General features: G+C 43.9%; 1 protein-coding gene across 1 annotated transcript; it reads left to right on the forward strand.

Moving 5' to 3' along the window:
• Positions 1-690: 690 nt before the first annotated feature.
• CUNH11orf87 (chromosome unknown C11orf87 homolog) lies at positions 691-1738 on the forward strand. The gene has a single exon (XM_035008878.1). It carries the CDS (start codon positions 1068-1070, stop codon positions 1662-1664), a length of 597 nt encoding a protein of 198 aa, XP_034864769.1. The 5' UTR covers positions 691-1067; the 3' UTR covers positions 1665-1738.
• Positions 1739-22736: the final 20998 nt, after the last annotated feature.

Genomic DNA, 22736 nt, shown 5'->3' on the forward strand with positions numbered 1-22736 from the left:
GCAAATGAGAACCCATACCCTTCCATTTCCTGTCCCCCTAGAAAGAAGCAGGATACTGCCGAGTGCGGGGCACAGGGAGATGGAGAGAAGGGGGCGTTTGCGGGGATGTGCTTTAGCTGAAAAAGGTGTTTCAGATGCTTTTTTTTTTTTTTTTTTTCCTGGTGGTTGGGGGGTGGGGTGGGTAGTACCAGGAAGAAGGCTGGAGAATGGATGGAGCGCGATCCAGCGCGTCCGCTGTGGCCACGGACAGAGGCGGAGTAGGATGTGGTTGCTGTGGTACCCCCATGGGAATGGGACTTAAGGGACCTGAGGCCGGCCAGGGAAGAAGAAGAGTCTGGAGGGGAGGAAAGAGAAGGCAGTACTGCGTACCCGGAGCCCGCTCGCTCGGCGGTTGCGGCTGGGTGCTGGGAAGGGTAGGATCCATAGGAAGACATCCACTCAGAGGGCGAAGGAAGGAGGAGAGTCGGTGCTCTGGGGAGAGGGGACCACGTTCCCGGGCGGCTGTGTGTCTGTTGCAATTAGAAAGTTGTGGAGGGCGCAGGAAGGCTGCCTTATCTGCTGAGTAATCTGTATCTCCGCGGCGCCGGCGCGGACCCCTTCCCAGCGAGCGGTGCGAGCGCGAAAGCTGGCGGCTCGGGTGCGCGGCCAGGGGCGGGCGGGCTGGGGTCCACGGGCTGCGGAGAAGACGGGCAGCGCCCAGCCGAGGCGGTGTGCCCAGAGGGCCGCTTTGCAGTGCGGGCTCATGCTTCCGGCCCTCCTCACTCCCCTGGGCAGCGGCCGGGATCCTAACTAAGCCTGTTCTCTTTGCAGCCTGGTGCCTTGGGAGAGAAAAGGGCGCGCGGACACGCGTTCCAGGCGGGGCCGGAGAGGATCTCCTGGGCACCGCTCGCTTCCTGGCCGGCTTGCTTGCCCGCAGTTGCTCCCTCAGCCCTTCGCTCGCGCGCGCATCCCCTCCCACACCAGGGAGTAGTTTTGGGTGGCGTGGGCTCCGTCGTCGTCTTGCCTGGTGGGAACGGTGTGCCCGAGAGAGGAAGTCCGGTGGGCCCGGCCCCCCCAGCCCAGCGCCCATGAGTGCCAGGGCGCCCAAGGAGCTGAGGCTGGCGCTGCCGCCGTGTCTCCTCAACCGGACCTTTGCTTCCCCCAACGCCAGCGGCAGCGGCCACTCGAGTGCCCGTGGCCCGGGTGCGGGAGGCAGCGGCGGAGGCACCTGCATCACGCAGGTGGGACAGCAGCTCTTCCAGTCCTTCTCCTCCACGCTGGTGCTGATTGTCCTGGTCACCCTTATCTTCTGCCTCATCGTGCTGTCCCTCTCCACCTTCCACATCCACAAGCGCAGGATGAAGAAGCGGAAGATGCAGAGGGCTCAGGAGGAATACGAGCGGGATCACTGCAGCAGCAACCGCGGCGGCAGGGGGCTGCCCCCGGCGGGCGGCCAGGCCCCGGCCCACGCGAAAGAAACCCGGCTGGAGAGGCAGCCCCGGGACTTTGCCTTCTGCACCCCCTCCAACGCCTCCTCCTCGTCGTCGTCCCCTGGCCGCCCGCGCCAGGGTCCCTGCGCTCCCCCGCCTCCCCCACCGGCCCCCAGTCCGCAGGGAGCACACGAAACCTCCTCCTGTTTGGACACAGCTGGCGAGGGCCTTTTGCAAACGGTGGTACTCTCCTGATTGTTTAGCCCCCCTCTTCTCTCCCCTTCCTCATTTCCAGCATCTTTGCCGTCCTTGCTTTTTCTCCCCCTCCATCTTTCCTCTGCCACTTTTCTCTGTCCTCCCTCCCTTTTTCCTTCTTTCCGTATCTGCCCTCCCCTTACTGTTTCTCCTCCGCCGAGGCACTGTGCGGTATTTGTAAATATTGGGCGAGGAAAGTCTCGGAAGAAGAAATAACGCTGATAATACTTTATTATTAATATTTATAGTAATTATTATAATACTAATAACACAATCCAAGCGCATGACAGATCACATAATTTCTCATTGTCAATGAAGGACGCGTCTTCCCTCTTCACCCTGCACACCCCTACCCCCCCCAATAAGGAGGAGAAACCGCACAAGCTACCAAATCTAAAAAAGGCGTTGATTCCTGGACCAAAGGGAGTGGAGGGGGCCTGGTGTGTTGTACATAGCTGTCAAGTTAAGGTTCAGTTACCTTCCCTTCCTTCCCCCCCCCCAAGCTTTCACTTTTCCTTCAGCTCCCCTCCCTTCCCCATTCCCACCTTCGCAGGGCTCAGGCAATACTATATTATAAAGAAAACGTCTACATTAAGCACCAGAACTACAAGAGACCACAGAGACAGTCCCAGAAAAACGTGTATGACATGTACCGATCTCTGGTCAGCCCTCTTTCTCACCCCTTAGTTAACCATTCCCTTTTCCAGGACCAGGCATTTAAATTTACTTTTAGAAATGTCCCTTGCTGGCCGAAAATCTTTAAATGAGTTGAAAGAAAAGAAAAGAAAGAGACAGAAAGAAAAAAAAAAAAAGAGAAAAAAGACAGAGAAAGAAAGAAAGAAAGAAAGAAAAAAGAAAGAAACTCTACTGCTTTAGCTCTCTGCCCCGCCCCCAGCTATACACCTTTGATTTGGGACATTTTCAGGATTCACAAAAGATCCAGAAGCTGTCCAGACGGGTGTGGTGCTGACATTGCTTCACCGGACTGGTCACTTTGTTTGGTTGTGCAGGCAGAGGAGGGGCTGTTTGGGGAAGTGACTATTTTGGCTTTTTGTTGGTTTCTTTCTTCTTTTTCTACAATCGGGTTTGCGTTGTACTATTGCTTTTATTATTAAACATTGCATAAGTTACCTTTTTTTGTAAAAAAAAAAAAAATACTAGGTGATGTGCAGTACTGAAAGTGCAGTATCTAACCAACCAAAATGTTTCTGTTTCATTTTTAGAGCAAGTGCACCTTTGTTATATATTTATTATATTGGTACCAAATACAGAAGCAAACTGTAGTTCTGTACTACATCCTCCAAACTGTATGGTCTTGTTCTTAATTTCCAGCTGTTGATATAACGGTTACCACTGGATGAGCAATTCAGTGGTACAGGACTGGCTTCTGCTGTTTCCAGAAGTGTTCTTTTGTACCTTATTCTGTAGTAGACTGTTATAAAAAGATAACACATACGTTTTCTTTTTTTCTTTTGCGAATAACAGAAACAACCACAACAGAAAACAAACAAATAATGGATGTGCAGGAATGCCATCTATTAAAACATGGTTAATATTTAAACAGTGCCTGTAGTCCTACCTGCATGCAGTTACCACCTGGAGGCAGTGTTGTGTGTGCTTGCTTGTACTGTATGTGTTTGGGGGTGAGACTGGTGGGGGTACTGGGCAATTTGGACGACAGGACATGCAAATTTCAAGAGAAGTTAAACCCAGTAACTACTTGTAGGATAACAATATTTGAAGCTTGTTCAGTTAAAAAGTTGTGCTTGCATCTGAGATGCAGTGAAGGAAGGGCTCTTTTTCTCTTTCTCAGTCTGGCTTACCTACGTTCGCTGGATATACCAAAAAAGATGGAGAGAAAAACAAAGTGAGAGAGAAGAAGATCAATATTTTTATTCTCTCTCCTGATGCCAGACAAGGCCATCTATGTTAGAAATGCAGTCCACCTATGGTTATTTAACACTTTGTTTCCCTTGGATTGAAGATAGAAGGGGCCAGAAGGGCATTACAATCTTAATTATATACAGTGGCATCCTTTCTTGGGAACCAGTTCTTTGACAGCTATCTAAATGTTTGGATAATGTATGAATGAGAATGTCCTACCAAAAGCTCAACTAAAAGAGTTCTTATTAACCTGCAGGGTTTAAGGCAACAGTGCCCCTAAGTGCATCCCTCTTCCAAATAGCTAGTAATTCTAGGTTCTCTGTCTTGGTTCCAGGCTTCTGTGCTCTTATCTAGAGAAGAATATTACCTCTGAGGTTTTAGGTCATCTGTTAAATTGCCCAAGCTCAGACTGCATCTTTTATACAAATAATTTAATAAGCTTAATTTTAATCACCCATTAGATATTCACTCAAGTCCTTTCCCGAAGCACAGAGGATCATCATTTAAGCATGCCATGTTGTAATATTAGGAAGACCAGGTATAATCTTTGGGTTCAGTATATTAAACAAGGAACCAGATTCTCTTCCAGTGCCTTAGTCACTTCCTAGTAATAGGTATAAAAGAGTGCATTAACTCCCTTGGGCCACTAGGGAGCCCTTTAGTGCATCAAGCTCTACATTGTACATCAGAATGACTAAGGCACTGTGAAGAAGAAAGTCCATTAATTTTTGTAGCTCACCCTCATCTAGCTGTAGCTCTTTAAGACCTTATTACAGAATGACTTTTGGACTTGAAATTTGAATAGAATCAGGGACTCAGAAGGGAGCTTCCTCATTTCCAATAAGCTCCACTAAGTGCGTGGATATTACTTTCTCCCCTTGTTTGGTGCACTTCTTACAGTGAATAATTTCCCATTTTATTAAAGCAATAAGATGTTCTCTTGTGAGCAGTGCTGGATGATGATTCCATTTCCTTGGTGCTGAAGCTACTCATACGTTTTTGCCTTATGAATCACAGTGCATTCAAGGCATGCAATAAGAATCCCCTTCCAAGGAGCAGCCTGTACATTCTAGGGGGTAATTATGAAATTGTCCTATATAATTTTTCCCCAAAGAAATAGAGGAAACAGGAGAAATGAAAGCATTATGTATACTGTTTAAAAGACATGTTTATACCTCTAAACATGGGCACACATCCATAATATTCTCTTATTGTGCACCTTTAAATATGTATGCCTTTCTCCATTAACTGACTGTGGTTTAATATTTTTAATAGTGCTCTTTGTAAAGATGATGTGGTTTGTGAGTCAAATTTCATGCTGAGTTTAATATACTCAGAATTCTAAGCTTCTGGTGGTGTCACTCGAGATTTTTTATGAGACAGTGAATTACATGAAATTCTAGTAACACCAGTCCCCACACCAAATGATTGCAATAAGCACATATCCAAGCAATTTGCACAGACCCTGTTTAGAACACTGCATCTTATTGAGCTCAATTGACAGTCTCAGGAGTTTGGGATGCTACCAACAGGGCATTTTGGATTTCATTTATATGAAACAAAAGGCAATCTGGAAATAGCTGAATTTATTTTAAGGATTTTATTCGCTGATGTCCCGTCAGATGAATTGCTTCAAATCCCTATAGCTACAGTTCAACTTCTGCACTTGCTATTCGGTATTAATAAGGTGGCATGCTTGATTCTTATTGTTTTTAAAAATGAGAAAATTAGAGCGAGAATACCATTATGTCAACTGTATGGGACTCTGAATCTTAAAGATGTAGATGAATATAATCTTTAGAATTTATATACACCCATAGATATGTATTTATATATGCATACCTTTTGTACAAATTTACAATGGACTTTTTGTATTCTCTTTTCTGTCATTATAAGAACGAGATGGAAACCAAATCGTTGTTCCATCCTCTTATCCAGAGAGGATACTGAGAAGCCAGGTATATGCATGTACTTATTTCTCTGGGGTTAAATCTGAATGACTTTCTCTTTATTTAATGAAAGGGGAGAGTCTTGTTTGGCCCAGGGAGCTGGTAATTAGATAAGCTTCCTTTCCTAGTTAGTGACTCAAATGTAGCAATGATAATGAACTTGTGACCATACCTATGTGGTCTAAATATCTAGATGGAAAGCAAAAATATCTAGAAGAGTTTTAGGGCTATCTAGACCACAAACTTGGATTGTGGCTTGATTTTTTTTTTTTTTATTTTCAGCCTATATGTTGTGTGGAGATACATAGCTAAAGGTAAAGTGAAAATTTGACCCTTATCTGTTTAGTTTGGTATGTAATTTTTGGAAAATATGGATAAATTAGCTTTAAAAAAAACTTTGGCATCTGACTTTTCCACTATTTCTATCTATATCGATTGAATTAATTAGATAATGGTTAAAATTCCATTTTTTTCCATTGTGTAGACATATGCTTTAAATGCTTTTCTGTGGGTGACAGTTGAGCAATTGCTAGCTGATGTTATGTGGAAGTTATAGGTTAAATTAGAACCAGGAACTTTAATCTAATCTGGTCAGACTCCTCAGGTCCAGTCCCCTGTGAATCTGGACTTTGAATCTGAATTTGGAAAACCACTTCTCTGAGCCATCCTTTTTTGGAATTAGTGATTGTGGCTCATAGATGTTTTAGTTCACATTTGAATGAACTGAGCTATCTATGGAGGGGCTGAATGGAACATTAATCTGATTCTGATTTGGTTTCTGATTTACTTGATAACATTTGAGAAACAGTTTTGATGACTTGACATCAATACTTACTAATGTCACCAACCTAGTGATACAGTTGGTGCCATGTAGGAATGCTTAGCTAAGAATAAGAATTTAATTAACTTTAGTTGAGGACAATGTCTTATCAAGGTAGTTCTACCTGTTTGAAGCAGGGACACTTGTGATTTCGTTGGGTTGCTACCGTAGGGAGATTAACAACAAGAATAATGACAACAGCAACAGAAAAAACTGATTTTTGAACTCATATATCCGACAGAATGAAACAGATATTAGAATTCATGGAAAATTTGTTTTGCTTTTCTATCAATAAAAGAGTTTTCTTGTTAATTGGCTTTTTGGACACTATTTCCTTACTGATTTAGAATATAGTAAGATTATAAAATTACTCATTCTATTGCCCTCAGATGCTCAAAGAAATTAGTTTTTATTTTTAATTATTACTCATCAAAACTTCTTCACAAGCCAACTGCATCCAGAAATGGGAAGTTTATAAATTTAGTATCACCCAATAAACTGAGTCCAGTCCATTAATTTAGCAGTCCTTTTAGGCAGATGCTCAGGCTCTCTAGGTCATATACTTAGTCGTTCAGATTTGCTCTTTTCCTGCCTTCTCTAACATAATCAGGTATGTGGAGAAAGGATATGGTTGACCTGATTTTGTGGCGATGAGGGAAATTGGAAGCCTCACATTCATATACATTGTTTGGGTCCTAGCTGAACTCCGCTGGAAAGCAGTTGATTAGGACGGCTCTCCAATCTGAGATGCTGTTGTCCTTTCTAGATTTTGTGCTGACTTTTGCCACTGCAGTCTTAGACCCTGGACCTTTTTCCCCGAGTCTCAAGTCATCTTCCACAGGAGTCTGTATATCCTGCACCCTGCCATCCCTAGGTCCAGCAGGACTCTCACACTTTGTCCTCTTGGAGATACAGGAACTTCTGGGTATCCTGCATGCCATGACCTACTACTGAGAGGCATGGCACCACCCATCATTGCCACCCCACTTCAGCTAGTCCTGCTGCATGTCAGATGGTGCCATGAATTAGGGCTTACTGCTCCACTCTGATACATTCCAGGCGGTGGGGTTGCCAGTAAACCCTAATCCCTGGGCTTCTCCAAAACTATTTACATGTTTATGAAGCACCACCCCTTCTTTTTGTGTGTGGAGAAGAGAAGCATGAAAGCCTTAACAGCTGCCTGTCTCACTCTTCTATCTCATTTTTTTCTCAGAATTGCTCCAAACTTCAAGAAGCAGATTTTCCTCTCAATGCCCCCTTTTATCTGCCTGAGCTTTTCTACCATAGGTGGCATCCCATCTCTGCAGTGGCCTTTGTCTCTTTCCTGACTTCAGCTTTATGACTAGCCTTTAATGGCAGTTAGGGTATAGGAGACAGAGAGAGAAGCTTATTGATAAGGGATCCTAAATTGGGAGATATTTGAAACATATAATCCTACCATACTAAACCTTTGTATTCCTGAAAGGACTTTAACTCATAATTAAGGTCCTACTCTCCCACTTTCCTAGAAGGTGAGAGCTTGATTTTTATACTACATTTATTTCTTTGTGAACTTCTACCCAATCCCTCCACCTTTGGCTAGAAAATCTGGGTATGGATTGCATCTTTTACCCTGTATCACTATTTGGTCTCCAAGAAGGCACAGCCTCTTTCCAATACTTGGTCATTACTTTGCCCTACACCCACCCGAGAAGCTGCAGATTGCACATTGGAAATGTTCTCCTTGAGCTGGGAAAAACTTCTAGTGGGTATTGAATTCTGGAGTGGAGATGAATAGCTTTCTCTACCAAAAGGTGGCAGGAAGTATGGATTGGTGCCACAATCTAATCTCTAACCATGGTCTCCTTCATTCCCAGGAGGTTAAGTATTCTTTAACCTCAGTTTTTTTGGTTCATGAGAAGGCTTGGGTATTTACTCAGCTAGGTCTCACAAGACTGACAATGGACCTACTCACTAACTCCTTGGATCTTCCTGGGTTGACTTCGCTAATTAAATACCGGCTGGGTATTCTCTTTCTGATCAGCTGCTGAAGTCCAATCTCTTTTTTCCAGTAGTACCTCTCTAAATTGTCCCAGTCTTGAACTGATGCTGATAGTATTGGGCATTCCTCTCTGAAAAGTTGGTTCTGCTTCTCAAAACTTTACAGATCAAGAAGGGGCTCTAGTGATGACTTTTCTTATCCCCTCTTTTCTACTTTATGCTGACCATTCTTTATCTGCATCTGCAAGTCTTCTCTCTCCCTGGGTTATGGCTTTGACTTAGGATTTTTAATTTTAGCCTGGAGGTTTATAGTGACTCATTGGTACAAAGCTCCACACAAATTCTTTTTTTTTTTTTTTTTAAAGATTTTATTTATTTATTTGACAGAGAGAGACACAGTGAGAGAGGGAACACAAGCAGGGGGAGTGGGAGAGGGAGAAGCAGGCTTCCCGCCGAGCCGGGAGCCTGATGTGGGGCTCGATCCCAGGACCCTGGGATCATGACCTGAGCCGAAGGCAGACGCTTAACGACTGAGCCACCCAGGCGCCCCAGCTCCACACAAATTCTTAAAAATCCTGAGAACTACCCTGAAATGCACTGAGATGTCAAAAATACTCACCTTTCACATACAGATGTGCAAAACAAGCATGGCTACTCTATCTTCCTATGATTCATCTTATCTCTCATAGGGACCAACTTGCTGGGTAGCCCTTTTGAGAAAATTTTCAAACTCTAAGATTTTCTCTTCTTTTCTGCTTCTTTCCACGTGATGTCTGGGAATGACTTCTGTTATATGATGGTGGCTGAGGAGGAAGGTTCCTCGGACTTATGCCGTCCTAAACAGATCCTTTCTGGTTTGAGCTGCACGGTGGCTAGTCCTGTCTGCTTCCTGGCTTATACCCAACATCAGAACCTGGGATTCTGGACTTTTTTGTATAGTCTCCCCAAACTGAGTCAACAGTGGCTCTTTTGTGCCAAATGCAGGATTTTGCTGTTTTTGCTGTGTTTCAGCATCTCTGGGCCCCTTCCACTGGGGCAAATGAGTATCTCTGAGTCATTAGGACATCCCATTCAGACCATGCGAAATAAGAAGGCTTCTAGTTGCCTGTAGTCCCTACAGCTGTCACAGTGCCACTGCCTTTCTGTAGGAGAGAGGAGAGTACTGTAGATCTCTCCAGTAATGGTTCCCCCTAGTATGGCCAGGGAGATTTTCCAAAGCCCCTGCTTGCTTCCAAGTCCACAGACTCTCTGATCCTATCAGAATACTTAACCACTGGACCTCTCTCTATAACTGTTTGTCCCTGAATCAAGGGCAGTCAAGGGCTTTGGGGACCAAGAGCCTTGGAATCCATCCTCCTCAAGCAATATTTGGCTCCCTTCTTCTTCCCAAATTACCCAGAACTAGAAGGGATAGACTTTTCCTCTGTGGTCCCTTATATGGTCCTCTGGTACAGCCAAACAGGAAGTGGTAGATTTGGGGTATTTTGCTTTCTAAATGTAATATCCTCTGCCCTGACTCAATCCTCACAGGTAAGTCTTAAATGGAGGATAGGGTGTAGAAGAGGGATTGACCTACCAATCAACGGGCCCCCATTAAGAGGTGCCTAAGACATATTTTAATGGTTATGCTTATTTATACATAGGGAGTTATTTCAAGTTGAATGGTTAGAATTTGGTGATGTTGAAAGATACCGTCTCCGCCTTCTACTTAGCAGTGTGTGAAGTCCCTAAATTAAGAGCTTGGTCCCAGGGGTTTATGTTGTAGACCCCAGTCCAGTCTCTATGGGAGAGATAATAAGCGTCACCAGTGCCTTAGTATGGATCAGCCTTTCTAAAGATCCTGCCACAGAAAGTAGAGGAGGACGTGTAGATCCCTAAGTTCCAAAGGTGCATGCATCGTCAGGGAAGAACAAAGAAAGGAGAGGCTAGGAGACACCCTTCTCTATCTTTGCCCTTGTGCGCCACACCCCCTTCCTTCTGCCACATTGTGTCCTATGGGGAGATGTACAAAAGATCATGGTTATGCCCAACATGTGAGAATGTGGCTATGATATGACAGGCTTGTTTGCAGGATCCACCCAGGTTAGTCCTGTTCTTAGACTCACACACAGGTAGCTTCATTTTTTTGTGCCAGTTACACTGCCCTGTTTCTGACAGTTGTCAATCAGCGCATAGTCCTCACTGTCTAACCACATGCCTGTAGCTAATCCTGGCTTGGCCACTGACTAGGTGTCATTGACTTTTTTTTTTTAGTCTGGTTGATGAGATGATCTCTTTGGACCTTTCACCTCTAATACTTGAGAGCTCGTTCAGTCAACAAATATTCATTGACAGCCAACTCTAGGCCAGGTATCGCTTTTGTGCCAGAAATACAGTTTTGCACAATATAGGTAAATGTCTTGCCCTCGTGGGGATTTTGTTTTTGTTTTGTTTTGTTTTTTTTTGGAGACACGTAAATAAAACACATGAATAAATTAAACTATGGAGTATGTTATAAGGAGAAAAGAGCTATAGAGATGATCATGCAGTGAAGGGGGATAGGGAATGTGCCAGGAGAGAGTGCTGGGCTTTAAATAGGGTGGTCCAAGAAAGCCTCACTGAGAAAGTGATACATAAGCAAAGACCTGAAGAAGCCATGCAAATATATGAGTTCACTGATGAAAGACTGTTTGGCTGTAAGGATTTGTAAAACCCATTTCATTCACGCCCCTAATTTTGTAAGTAAGCAAATAGTGATCTTGGTAGGCAGAAAGCAAGAAACTGATGCTTACTGAGCGGTATGTTAAGAGACATGCCTCAAGTAGCGGGGGAGGGGTAAAATCTGACCCTAACCTTGAAGGGCTTATAGTGATTAAACAGTACATTTCAATTCAGTTCAATTGTGATAGGAAATACATGTAAAAATTACTTTGGGAGCACAAAATATGCTATATGGTAGGGTTAGGAAAGGTTTCCCAGAGGAGGTGTAATACTTTAGGTGGGTTTTAAAGGATGAGTAGGAGTTTATCAAGAAAAGGAAAAGCATTTTAAGCAGAAAGAAAAGCATGTCTGAAAGCACAGAGGTAAGAATGTGGTACTTATTTTGAGAATATTATGTTCGCACTGGGAGTGACATAAAAGAAGTCTGAAAAGGGGGCGCCTGGGTGGCTCAGTCGTTAAGCGTCTGCCTTCGGCTCAGGTCATGATCCCAGGGTCCTGGGATCGAGCCCCGCATCGGGCTCTCTGCTCTGCCGGGAGCCTGCTTCTCCCTCTCCCACTCCCCCTGCTTGTGTTCGCTCTCTCTCTGTGTCTCTCTCTGTCAAATAAATAAAATCTTTAAAAAAAAAAAAAAAAAAGAAGTCTGAAAAGTAGAAGTAAGCCAGATTATTAAGGGCCCTTCAAGAGTAGCTTTTGAGAACATGCTGTTCTGTTGTCAGTGGGGAGTCAGTGGGAAATTTTGAATATAGAGCGGAATTATACATTTGCACTTTTAAAATACTACCCTGGCAGCCTCAACATACAGAATAGATGGGATGGTGGTCAGAGACCTGGATGTAGAGACACCAGATGGAATGCAGCTTCATAAATCCTGCAACAAAAGATGAGGGATTGAACCAATAGGGGTGGAGATGAAGAACACTGGTATGTTCAAGAGTATGTTAGGTTATGGAATTGATGGAGTTGGTGATTAATAGATGATGGTGTGAGGGAGAAGAAGTAAAGAGAGAAGGAAAAAGCAGGGAATAGATGGGTACTTTGTATTTTGTTGATTAGGGCAGCCCCAGCCGGGGTGCTGCTTAGCTGTCATGAGTTGGGGACAAAGTTAATCATTAATAATGAGAGTTCAAATGGAGGTCTGGGCTTTGCTGGCACAGGCTGAATGGGTTTGTCCCCAGGCCATGCTCAGACTGTGGTGATGCCTAGTTCTGTGGAGCAGCCGCAATTTGGCATATGAGCACTGTCACTGTCATGTAATTCCTGGATGACAACTCCTCGTCTGTCACGTTGGAGGAGTTCTCCGTATGTCTGGAAGTGTGTGTGTTCTGACATTAGCTTCTAGGGCATTTGTTGCAATTCTGAGACGTGTCTGCAGAGAATTGTGAAGTTATACAGGATCTATGACAAACCCTGCTTGGCTCTCTTAGAGGAGAGAAATAATCAGATATGACACCATTGGCAGTGATAAGAATCTATATGCTGCTGAGAAGGAATCCTAGGGTGTTGGTGAATTTGTTGAAATACCAGTACAACCAGTATTATGGGGAAAGGCATGGTTCTCTCACTTGGTGGTCATGATACCTTGGACAAGTTCCTTACCTTTCCATGCTTTAGTTTGTGAAGGCTTGTGTGGGTTACATGAGAAAATAAATGCAAAGGTCTACCAATAGTGGGCAATGAGTGCCTGGCAGTTCCTGTTTTTGCTTTTTTATGGGGATTGGGTGGCAAAGGCAGGGCATAGTTTTTTGGTAGGTCGTTAGTAACAAACTCATGTTCTCTGTGCTCTGACGACACATTCTAGTCTCTAGCAAAGTGCCTGACATATGATAAGTACTAGTTATTCAGTATAAATGTTGTCGAATAAACAAGTGAGTGAATCAATTGAAATTCTATGGACATGTGCCTGATGAAGTACTTTGATACTACTGTGGGAATCTAGCCTGAATCATACCAGCAGCAGAAACGCAAAAATTAATAGAATATTTGTGACAGTCACCAATTTCACTTGACTCCTGGATGACAAGGAGCATGGCATCATTGGAATCTTTGGCATTTTCAATGTTCTGTATCTTCAAAGAAATGTTTGGCAGATATAATGCTTTTCCACCACACACTATCCCTACTCCATGCTTGTGGGAATAGCCCCGCAAAGCTTTTTTTTTTTTTTACTTGAGCCTTAATACTTCTCATGGCCGGTATAGGAACAGTGAGTCAGCCATCAGAACTGAGGTCAAATGAACATTTATTGAAGGAAAAGAATCAGGAAAGCAGTCAGTCACCTGGTATTTCTCAGTGCCCATCAGTTCTTCTGCTGGGCTGAGGGAGATGCTAAAGAAGAAGGTAGGACCCAATCCTCTCACAGAGATTATGACTCAGTTATGGAGACAAGACTTCCAGAATGAAATAATACAAGCAAAACCAAGTTCAAGTTGCAATTATATAAAAAATAAGCCAAATTGAATGAACACAAGCTGATCATTTATTATATCATCTTATTTCACTCTTGTCCAAAAAGGGAGCCATAGCATCCCACTTACATGTAGACAGAGAAATCTGGATCTGACAGCAAGATTTGGAATTGAGGCAAAGAGAGGCTTAGGCTCTGTCCCTTTGGACTAGAAAACGTGTCACTGTCCTTCAGTGGTTAGACAAACTACAGGCCCTTGGCAGATTGTGGCGGGTTTGCCACAATTTATCATTCCTCTCTTTAATCCTTTCACCTACTCCAGTATGCTTTTAGGTTCTCTGAACTGCCCGATGTCCCACTCTGTGCCCTACTTCCACTTGAAGGTCTATCCTCCTCTTTTTGGGTTGCTGGACCCAATGCCAACCTATGGAGGGGGATGTTTCCCATACCAGGACTAAGCAATTCTCTGACAACAGATGGGTGTCCTACAATTCAACTCAATTCTTACACTATCTACCTGGAGATAGCATCGGATCTCACAGGTCAAGGGCTCCGTCCCACAAGAGTGTTGCCCGCCTCACTTCAGATGCCAATGGCAAGCACAGGTAACAACCAGCAGTTCTAGCTACAAATCAGCAATTCCCAGGACCTACTTCTCAGGTTTAATTAATTTGCTAGAGCAGCTCATGGAACTCAGAGAAACATTTTACTTTCTAGACCATCAGTTTATTATAAAAAGATGTAACTCAGGAAGAGCCAGATTGAAGAAATGCACAAGGCAAGGTATTGGGAAAGGGTGTGGATTTCCATGCTCTGTGAATGCACCACTCTCCCCAAATCTTCACGTGTTCACCAACCTGGAAGCTCTCTGAACCTCATCCTTTTGGGTTTTCATGAAGGCTTTATTATATAGACATGATTGATTAAGTCATTGACCATTGGTGATTGATTCCATCTCCAGCCCTTCTTTCCCATCTCCCCCGCTAGCTGCTCCCCAGGTTGGACTGAAAGTTCCAACCCTCTAATCACATAGTTGGCTCCACCGGGACTGTGTTTTGGCTGAAAGTCACTTCATTAACATAACAAAAGACACCTTGATTACTCACAACACTTTGAAAATTTCTAGGGTTTCAGGAGCTGTGAGCCAGGAACCATGGATCAAGACCAAATATATATGGGAAATATATTTTGGTCATCTGAATGAGCAAATATGTATTTTTCTTATAAATCACAATATTGTACTTCCCAAAGTACAATACTTTCTATTTAGTATTCTACAGTACTTTCTATGTTGGACCACTGTCTCTCTGAAAATTCAGTATGAAGGTGTGTTCCTCTCGTAACGTTATCTGACTTTTCCTTCTCAGAAGTGTACTCTGCAATATTGAGCATGTGTATTTGGTGTTGATAATGACTATGAATAATTTAAGATACTATTCTCATTTTCACAGAAGCCTACAGTGCCTTAGGTAGGAGGGCATATTTCAAGGCAGGACTTTGGGTGCAGGAGTGTTGGTCTCAAGACCCTTAAGATCTGATCAAGGAAGTAACCACCTACTCAACTCAGTGCTCAGCAGGAAACACCCAGGACAGATTAAAACCTATATAGACCTCTGGCCTTAAAAAAAAAATGTGGCTTCCCAGTCTGTCCTCATCATGTGATTCAATATAAAAATAATACAAAACTGTAAAATAAATAAGGAAGTCCATTAATAAAGTTCTGAATTTTTCCTATGGCAACTGTTTTAATGCTTTGTTATGATAACAATTTTTTATTTTTTCATGCTCCAGCTGCCTGATGGGAAAATCTAGCCAGCACCAAGCAGACCTAATGGAGTGAGTTGGCAACCTAGTGCCCCCTCTACAAAGGCTCACATTTGGGGTCATGACTGAGGGGCTGTCTGTGGAAAGTTTATCAACCAACCCTCTCAACTTTTTGGGCTTGGTCCTCAAGGAAGGGACGTCTTTGGCTTCACATCAGTGTGGTTCCTCCCATGCAGGGAGGAAATGTTGGGGCCACAGGGTCTTGTTAGGCCTGATTGACACTGTTTTCTATACTCTCTGTCAGGTTTGAGGGTCAGCTTGACTAGGTGGAATGTGAGTGTGCTCACTCCTGCAGACTCTCATCAGTAGGCTCTTTGCCTCTTTGGATGCCAGATCTACTTCAGGAACCTGTCCAGGGCCATCAGTCACCACTAACGTAGGCTCCCTTGGGTCACTCCATCTGTGGGCCTACAATAGAGTCTTCCCAGGCTTTGTTTCCTTTCCTTGAATGCAGAAGAAAAACAAGTCAGGGGCAAAATCTCCAGGAAGACCCCATCTTAACCCAACAGAGCATTGTTGACCTTTATACTTATTCCTTGTAAAAACATATCAACTTCATTTAAACGAAGGGACACTTTAGCATCACTTAGGAACTATCCTATCCAGACTCCAAGTAAGTGCTTTGATTGTGCCTGTTTTGTATTTAACCAGGATATCTCAGTTAACCCTCAGGGTAAACTTCTTGGGGGTTATTATTCCCATTTTATAGATGAAAAACTGAGGCTCAGAGATATTAAGTAATTTCCCCAAGATCACCCCACTAGTAAGTGATCGAGTCTGGATTTGCATTAAGGTTTTTCCTAATTCTAAAGCCCCTCATCTTTCTTTTCCATGCTGCTAGAAGACAATACCATTCCTGTGATTTTTTTCTTATCAATTTCAAATAATTAAATTATTTCTGTGACACTCATCTCAATAACAAAGGGACATGACAAAAATATACAAGAGCACTCCTCAGGATGGCGTACAAGAACTCATTTACATCAGAATCTGAAGGAGTGTGTGTGGAGGAGGGAGAGGATTATCAACCTATGGAATTTACAGGTGACCTGGGCTTTACCCAATACTGACTGAATCTGAATCTCTGGAAATACGTCTTTAGGAAAAAGCATCTTTAGCAAAGTCCCCATGTGATGGCTAATGCAAACTAAAACCACCATCCTAGAGGGGTGCCTGATGAAGAAGAATGAGGACCTTGAGGGAAATCTGCACATTTCTGTACATTTTATCAAGATCAGAAAGGGAAACAGCTTATTTTTCAGGATTCTGTGGAGGGCATATGCATTATTTATTGTACAGGTGGAACAGAGATGCTGTTTCTCTGTGTACTAACACAGCATTGGAACTGAATGGAATTACCCAGGTTTTTGAGCCTGGTTCCTTTTTGTTGGCATGAAAGAGACAAAAGAACCCCATGGCCCTCAGACCCTGATGTCAGAGTCAGTAGATCTGGCAAGGTCTCTCCTTCACAAAGGCAAGTAAATAGAATTATGCAGATGGGGTTGGCAAAGTCATTGCCTCTGAAACAAGCCCAAAAGCCACAGACACCCACCAAATTGCATAAAACAGACCTGTGGCCAAGAGGAAGCACACAGCAGCTCCGAATGCCGTGAAATAAAATGCTACCGATATCGCTGTTGGTATATTAGCATTGCTGGTGGAAATCATCAGTTTCTCCTTTAGGACCAAAGAAGGTCTTATGCTATATCAGAAATACTAATAATATCATCCTCTTCCTAGAAGCCAGATAGAGAGGGGAAAAATTTTAAATTAGGCTTTATGGGGAAGGAAGAATGAGGAAAGTTGCTTTAATTAAAAAAAAAAAAAGTGGGGCCATTAACTGTCCAGTGTTTGAAGAGACTGGTATCAAGTGTTTGGTAGAGATTTGAGCTTGCTTGTTTTTTTTTTAAATAATGTAAATGGAATATTTGGAAACGTTTCACTATGATCTATGCAGTAATAACGAGCTGCCTAAATGATGCTAAGAATTTTACTTTTATTATCTCATTCATTCTTCACAATACTCTCCGAAGTGGGGGATTGTCCTCACCCAAAAACTACTGGGGGGAAAGCAGGGCTCGGGGAAGGTGAGTGGCTTGCCTGTGACCACATGGTGAGTCGCAGAGACCGTCTGGCCCCACAGCTCTGATTCTGGCTGATTCACCCAGTTCCTGCATTGCCCCTGCATCTCCATCCCCGTTCTTTGCTAACAGCAGGCGATGCCTGGTCCAAACAAGAATTCATCCTCTGTGCGTGGCTGCTCCATGAACTCTGACTCCAGCCAACGTCTCTTGCCGCTGTTTTGAACATGGCCTGTAGCAAGGGGTTCAGACACCCTCCCAGCATAGGTACTGTACCTGTCCCTGCTTTCTGATGGAGGAAGAGCTGGACAGGTGCCGATGACCCATTTTGAAGTGTGATAGGCTGCGGCAAAGAGCATCGGGTGTAGAGGCGACTGCCTGGGTTTGAGCCCAGCCCCATGACTTTCGGGCTGTGTGCAGGTGGGGTTGTGCAGGTTACCAAGCTGTCTCGTCCCCGTTCCTGTGATTTGCAAAACTGATGTGAGGATGAAAGTGGGAGGGCTGGAGGGAGGGCTGAATGAGTTAATCTATTAGATGAATTCATATGCGCTTAGAACGGTGACTAGCACAGTGAGCGCTCAGTAGATACTGTTGCTGTGTTTGTTGTTGTCATGAAAGATTCGTAATGAGAAACTTTGGGGCCATCAGTGCAGTAATATGCAGGGCTACCCAAACGATCCACAACGAGTGCGCAACAGTAACTTTCAGACAAAACAGGGAGAGGCTAAGAGTGTGGAGGCTGAACCAGACCCCCTGTCTTCATATCTTGGCTTGACACTCACTAGCTGTGGGACCTTGGATGGCTCGCTCAGCTTTTTCTTGCCTCAGTTTTCACACTGAGAAATAGTAATAATAAGAGTATTTCCTTCAAAGGCATATTATAAAGATTAACAGCCAGTTAACATTTCCAAAGTGTTTAGAAAATGCCTGGGACATAGCAAGAACTGCCTACGTATTGGTGAATAAACAACAAAAGACCACCTTTGCCAGTTGTTGAAGTCAGATTTGTTAGCAAATTCTGGGAATGTGTGAACTTCAGCTTATGAACACCGAATCTCAATAACCCTTAGACTGAAGGCCTTAGGGCCTTCTGTGATCACAGACGAAAATAAAAATAGTGAGAACCGAAAACAAGGCTTGCAGTTTGGGAGCAATTCTCTGACCATCAAGGAAACTCTTGCAGATGCCGTAGGCCCCAGATGATGCTTTGAGAAATTCGGGCCTCAAGCTGCATGATCTTCCTCTGATGGTGTGCAAGTCCCCCTTCACACCCCAGGAAGTGTAGGGGGAGGGTAGCAGCATAAACAGCCTCCCATTTATGGGCACTCCCAGATCCTGCCCGTGGCAAACCCAACAAGAGCATCCTCTGGCAATGCTAAACCAAGTTACGTGCCCCGTGGATCTGAGGATTTGGGTGAGCACCTCTGCAGGACACAGGAGCAAGCATCTTGTGGTGCAAAGAGCATAGACTTTGGAATTAGTCGTCTACGGCCATACCACCCTGAACGCGCCCGATCTCGTCAGACTTTGGAATTAGTCAAGCCTACACTGAATTCCTGCTCCATCGTTTACCAGCCATGGGGCCTGTAACAACTTACTCAGACCCTCTGAGCCTTTATTTCTTCAACCTTATAATGGGGATACTAATGCCTACTTATACAGTAAGTTTGATGTTTTTTAAAAAAATAATCCGTGTTGTGCATCTAAGACAGTAAGCGGAACATGAGCTGTGGTTCCCCATGGATAGCAGCTGTGCTTTATTGTGTATTTGTGATGCGCCCGGGCTCTGTGTTAGGCACTTAGGATCCATTATGTCACTTTATCTCTATAAGGCTCTAGGAGATAAGTTCTATTAACTCTTCTCTCTGTAAATGAGGAAACTTGGGGTTGTCAAGGTAAAATACCCTACCCAGAGTCACAGGGCTAGGACTGGTGAGGCTCATGGTTCCATCCTGGTTTTGTCGGAGTCTAAACTCCTGCCTCTCTCATACTGCCCATTCCCTGGCCATCTCCTCTACTTCATTCTGGTCTGTTCAAAGGTAAACATATGGCATTGAAGACCACCCACTCTGAGAGCAAACATATGGACTACAGTGTTAGTGATCCCAGGGTCCGTGTCTATCCTCAGGCCTTCAGTAAAGGCCAGGGGAGCTGGGGGTGAGCAAAGCAGGGCCAGGCAGCAGACCTGACCAATCCTGTTGGATGCACTTTATCTTCAGAAGGAAGATGCACTTGAGGGGCTGATTTGCAGCTCCTCTAATCCTGTAGTTCTGAAATAACCTGCTCCAGAAGAGACATGCTGAGTCTTGCTGTTACACAACAGAGGTTTGGAGGTCTCATACTGGCTTAATTAAAGGCCTCTGATTAAAACTCTAGCACATGATCATCAATGCTGTTTCCACTCATTTTTATCCTTGATTGAGGCCCCCAAACACCTTCCAGTAGTTCACTGGGCATGTTATCACCTCCTTGACTTCTATTACTCCTTCTTATATTAGTAAATCCTGGGAAGGCTAATGGGCCTCCAAATTTGGAAACTAATGTACCTGGACAGTCAGTGAAATATGGACTTTACAGTTTTATAAGAACAGCTCATTTAAGCAGGGAATCCCCCTAAGTAATGAACTTCACCTACCCCGGCTAGAGAGAGAGAGAAGCAAATAAAATAGCAAAAAACCCCATAGCACAGGCAATGTTCCCTAGTGGGCTTCACCATCTGGGACATTCTCCTTAGACTTGAAACCAAAATGAAAATGGTATGCACGGCACACACACTTGCATACATCTGATGCATCTCACATTGTGTGAGATATTTTCCTTTCTGTTTAGGAGTACCTTTGTGCAGAATGAGACTATTTTCTTCTAAAAGGATTAAGGATATTTATCTTTCCACTCTGGAGGTAGATAGGTATTGCCATTTTACAGAGACGGTCTTAGGGATGGCACATATACTGGTAAAAATGAGTTACCACTCACTAACCTTACCGTCTACCATATGTGTCCCCATTAAATGGGTCCAATACACCAATGCAAGTTGGGTATTTCTCAGACGACCACCAGCAGTCTTCTTCAAAATTGCTTCAAGCCACTCTGATTTACTTGCTCTGTCACTTCTCTCTTTGTTGTCTTTACAGCATGCTGAATATTGGTTCCATGCTATGGCTCCTGTTCTCCCCTCCAACCCTTGCATCCATGACCCAGTTTCAGTCTTGTCATCTATAACAGATGCTGTCAGTGCTTCTCCCAGTTCCCTTGACACCCGTGAATGTCATGTGGATTTCCTTCCATGTGAATGGCTTCTTACAGAAAATACCACAACTCTCTGAGTGCTTTTTCAGGCTGCAGGAGAATGCCAAGACTCCTTGCATGGTAACCAGAAGTCCCAGGGAGTTAACACCCCTGGGAGCAGACAACCACCAATGACACATGAGAATTGGTAGATAAATACCTCAGCCGCCTTGCTCCTAGGATGGACCAATTCTGAAGTGTAGTCCATAGTCTCCTAGAGGTTCTTTTTGACCCATTTTTACCCTTCTCTATGAGTGCTTCCTGGAATCACCTCCCAAATAAACTAATCTTACTTAAATCCTGTCTCAGGGTCTGCTTCTCAGAGTACCCAACTTACAATATTATTCCAGTTTTAGACACAAAGCCTCCTCTAGTACATGGACTAATATCTGCCTCTGGAGACCTAGAGTAAGAGATCCCAGCCCCTCGATGCTACCATAGCCCCCCGAGAAATGCCCCAGGTAAACATGACCTTCACCCAGTTTCCTCTAAGCAGGAGGGGCTTGAGACATTGCAGTTAACTAAACTGATGGAGAATTTCATGATTTATTCATGTGTAGAGAAAGTAGACAGGTTGTGAAGAACTTTCTCAATTTACTTGAGCATGTCAGCAATCATTTTGTATACATCTGGCTTATATGGAGAAATAATACAGTATGGTAGTTAAGAGCTTGAGCTCTGGAGTCACATAGAACTGGGTTCAGATCCTAGTTCTGACTCTTGCCATGTATGTGACCTTGGGGCAGAGTAGTTAGCCTCTTTAGGTCACAGTTCCTTTGACTATAACGTGGGGAAGATAATAATAGAACCTACCTCAGGAAGTCGGGAGAGTTAAATGCCATAATCCTAAAGCCCTTGACATTAGAGCCCAGCACATCATACATACCCAAATAGGTAACTGCTATCATTAATATGCCATATTATGTCCCAGGGCACAACATAGCACATTGTGACCTTCATTAAGAAAGAGAAAAATAGGTATGGATAGACACAGAAATCTGTAGACTTCATTTTCCTGATACATAATAAATGGAGATTCGGGTCGGGGTCTGGGGGAGGGGATATGATCCCCCTGGATTAACACATTGCTCCTGATTTGGGGACTTGTTCCCTAGAAGCAGAGCCCAACATGGGCATTCTTGTATAAGTAATTTATTGTTGGGGAAGCACTCAGGTAAAACCTGTAAGGGAGTGAGGAAGGCAGAATAGGACAGAAAAAGTAGCTAAGCAAAGATGTAGATTCAATTGAATTTAGACTCAACCTAATCCCTGATCCCAGGAAGCTCTGGAATATGAATGGCTCTACAGAGTTATTCCATACTGAGGCAAGGGGGCAGCTCTTTGTACCCCCATGTCAGTCAGTTAGTCCCCGGATGGTGTACCTCCAGGGAAGGCATAACCTCCAGGTATTTCCGGGGGAGGTGGCTTTCATTTGCAGAGGACACTTTTCAGCAGAAGGGTGCATCTGTGAACTGTTAGCAGCCAACACTCCCAGTAGCTGGGGGATGGGCACACTGGTAAAGAGTATCTAAGTGGGATCCCATCAGTTACTGTTGAACTTCTCTATTTCCATAAAATGTATATCATCTACAGTAATTTCTGCCATGGTAATTAGAAAAAAAAAATCCACCAATGCTTATCCTGCTTCTTGATCAATTGCTAACACAAAGTGTACCAGTAATCTGCTTCCTCCCTCCCCAGCCCCCAAACATGTGACTTCTTCCTGGACTTAGTAGTCATTGGCTATTACTAAGGAACACTTATAAAAGCATCTCTCCCTCTGATACCTCCTAAAACTTCCTGCTAATCTTGGGGGTTCTGAATTTGCACTCAGATCTCATCTCTGCATCTAGAAAAGTCTTGGTTTATGAGAAACCCACCAGCCCGTTTTCCCCTTCACACCATAAGTACTCTGTTTACTAATGGCTAACAGAGTTGGCAAGCAACGGCAGGTAGTGGGAGAACACTGGGTTCACCGTTAGGAGGCCTGAGCATGAATCCTGATTTTACCACTTAGCAGTTGTGTGGGTCTCAGCAAGTCACTTTTCTGTTGGGTATCCTTTTCCTTTTTTATAAAACTGGTTCAAAAGACCTGCCCTGAATCCTTCACAGAGTGTGTGATCAGGTGAAAAAACACGTACT

This window comes from Mirounga leonina, unplaced genomic scaffold, assembly GCF_011800145.1.
Source record: "Mirounga leonina isolate KUSES-001 unplaced genomic scaffold, KU_Mleo_1.0 Mir_153, whole genome shotgun sequence".
Classification (NCBI taxonomy): domain Eukaryota; kingdom Metazoa; phylum Chordata; class Mammalia; order Carnivora; family Phocidae; genus Mirounga; species Mirounga leonina.

Excerpts from the sequence above, each read along its gene's own strand:
- CUNH11orf87 (XM_035008878.1), top strand. The coding sequence starts at position 1,068 with ATGAGTGCCAGGGCGCCCAAGGAGCTGAGGCTGGCGCTGCCGCCGTGT.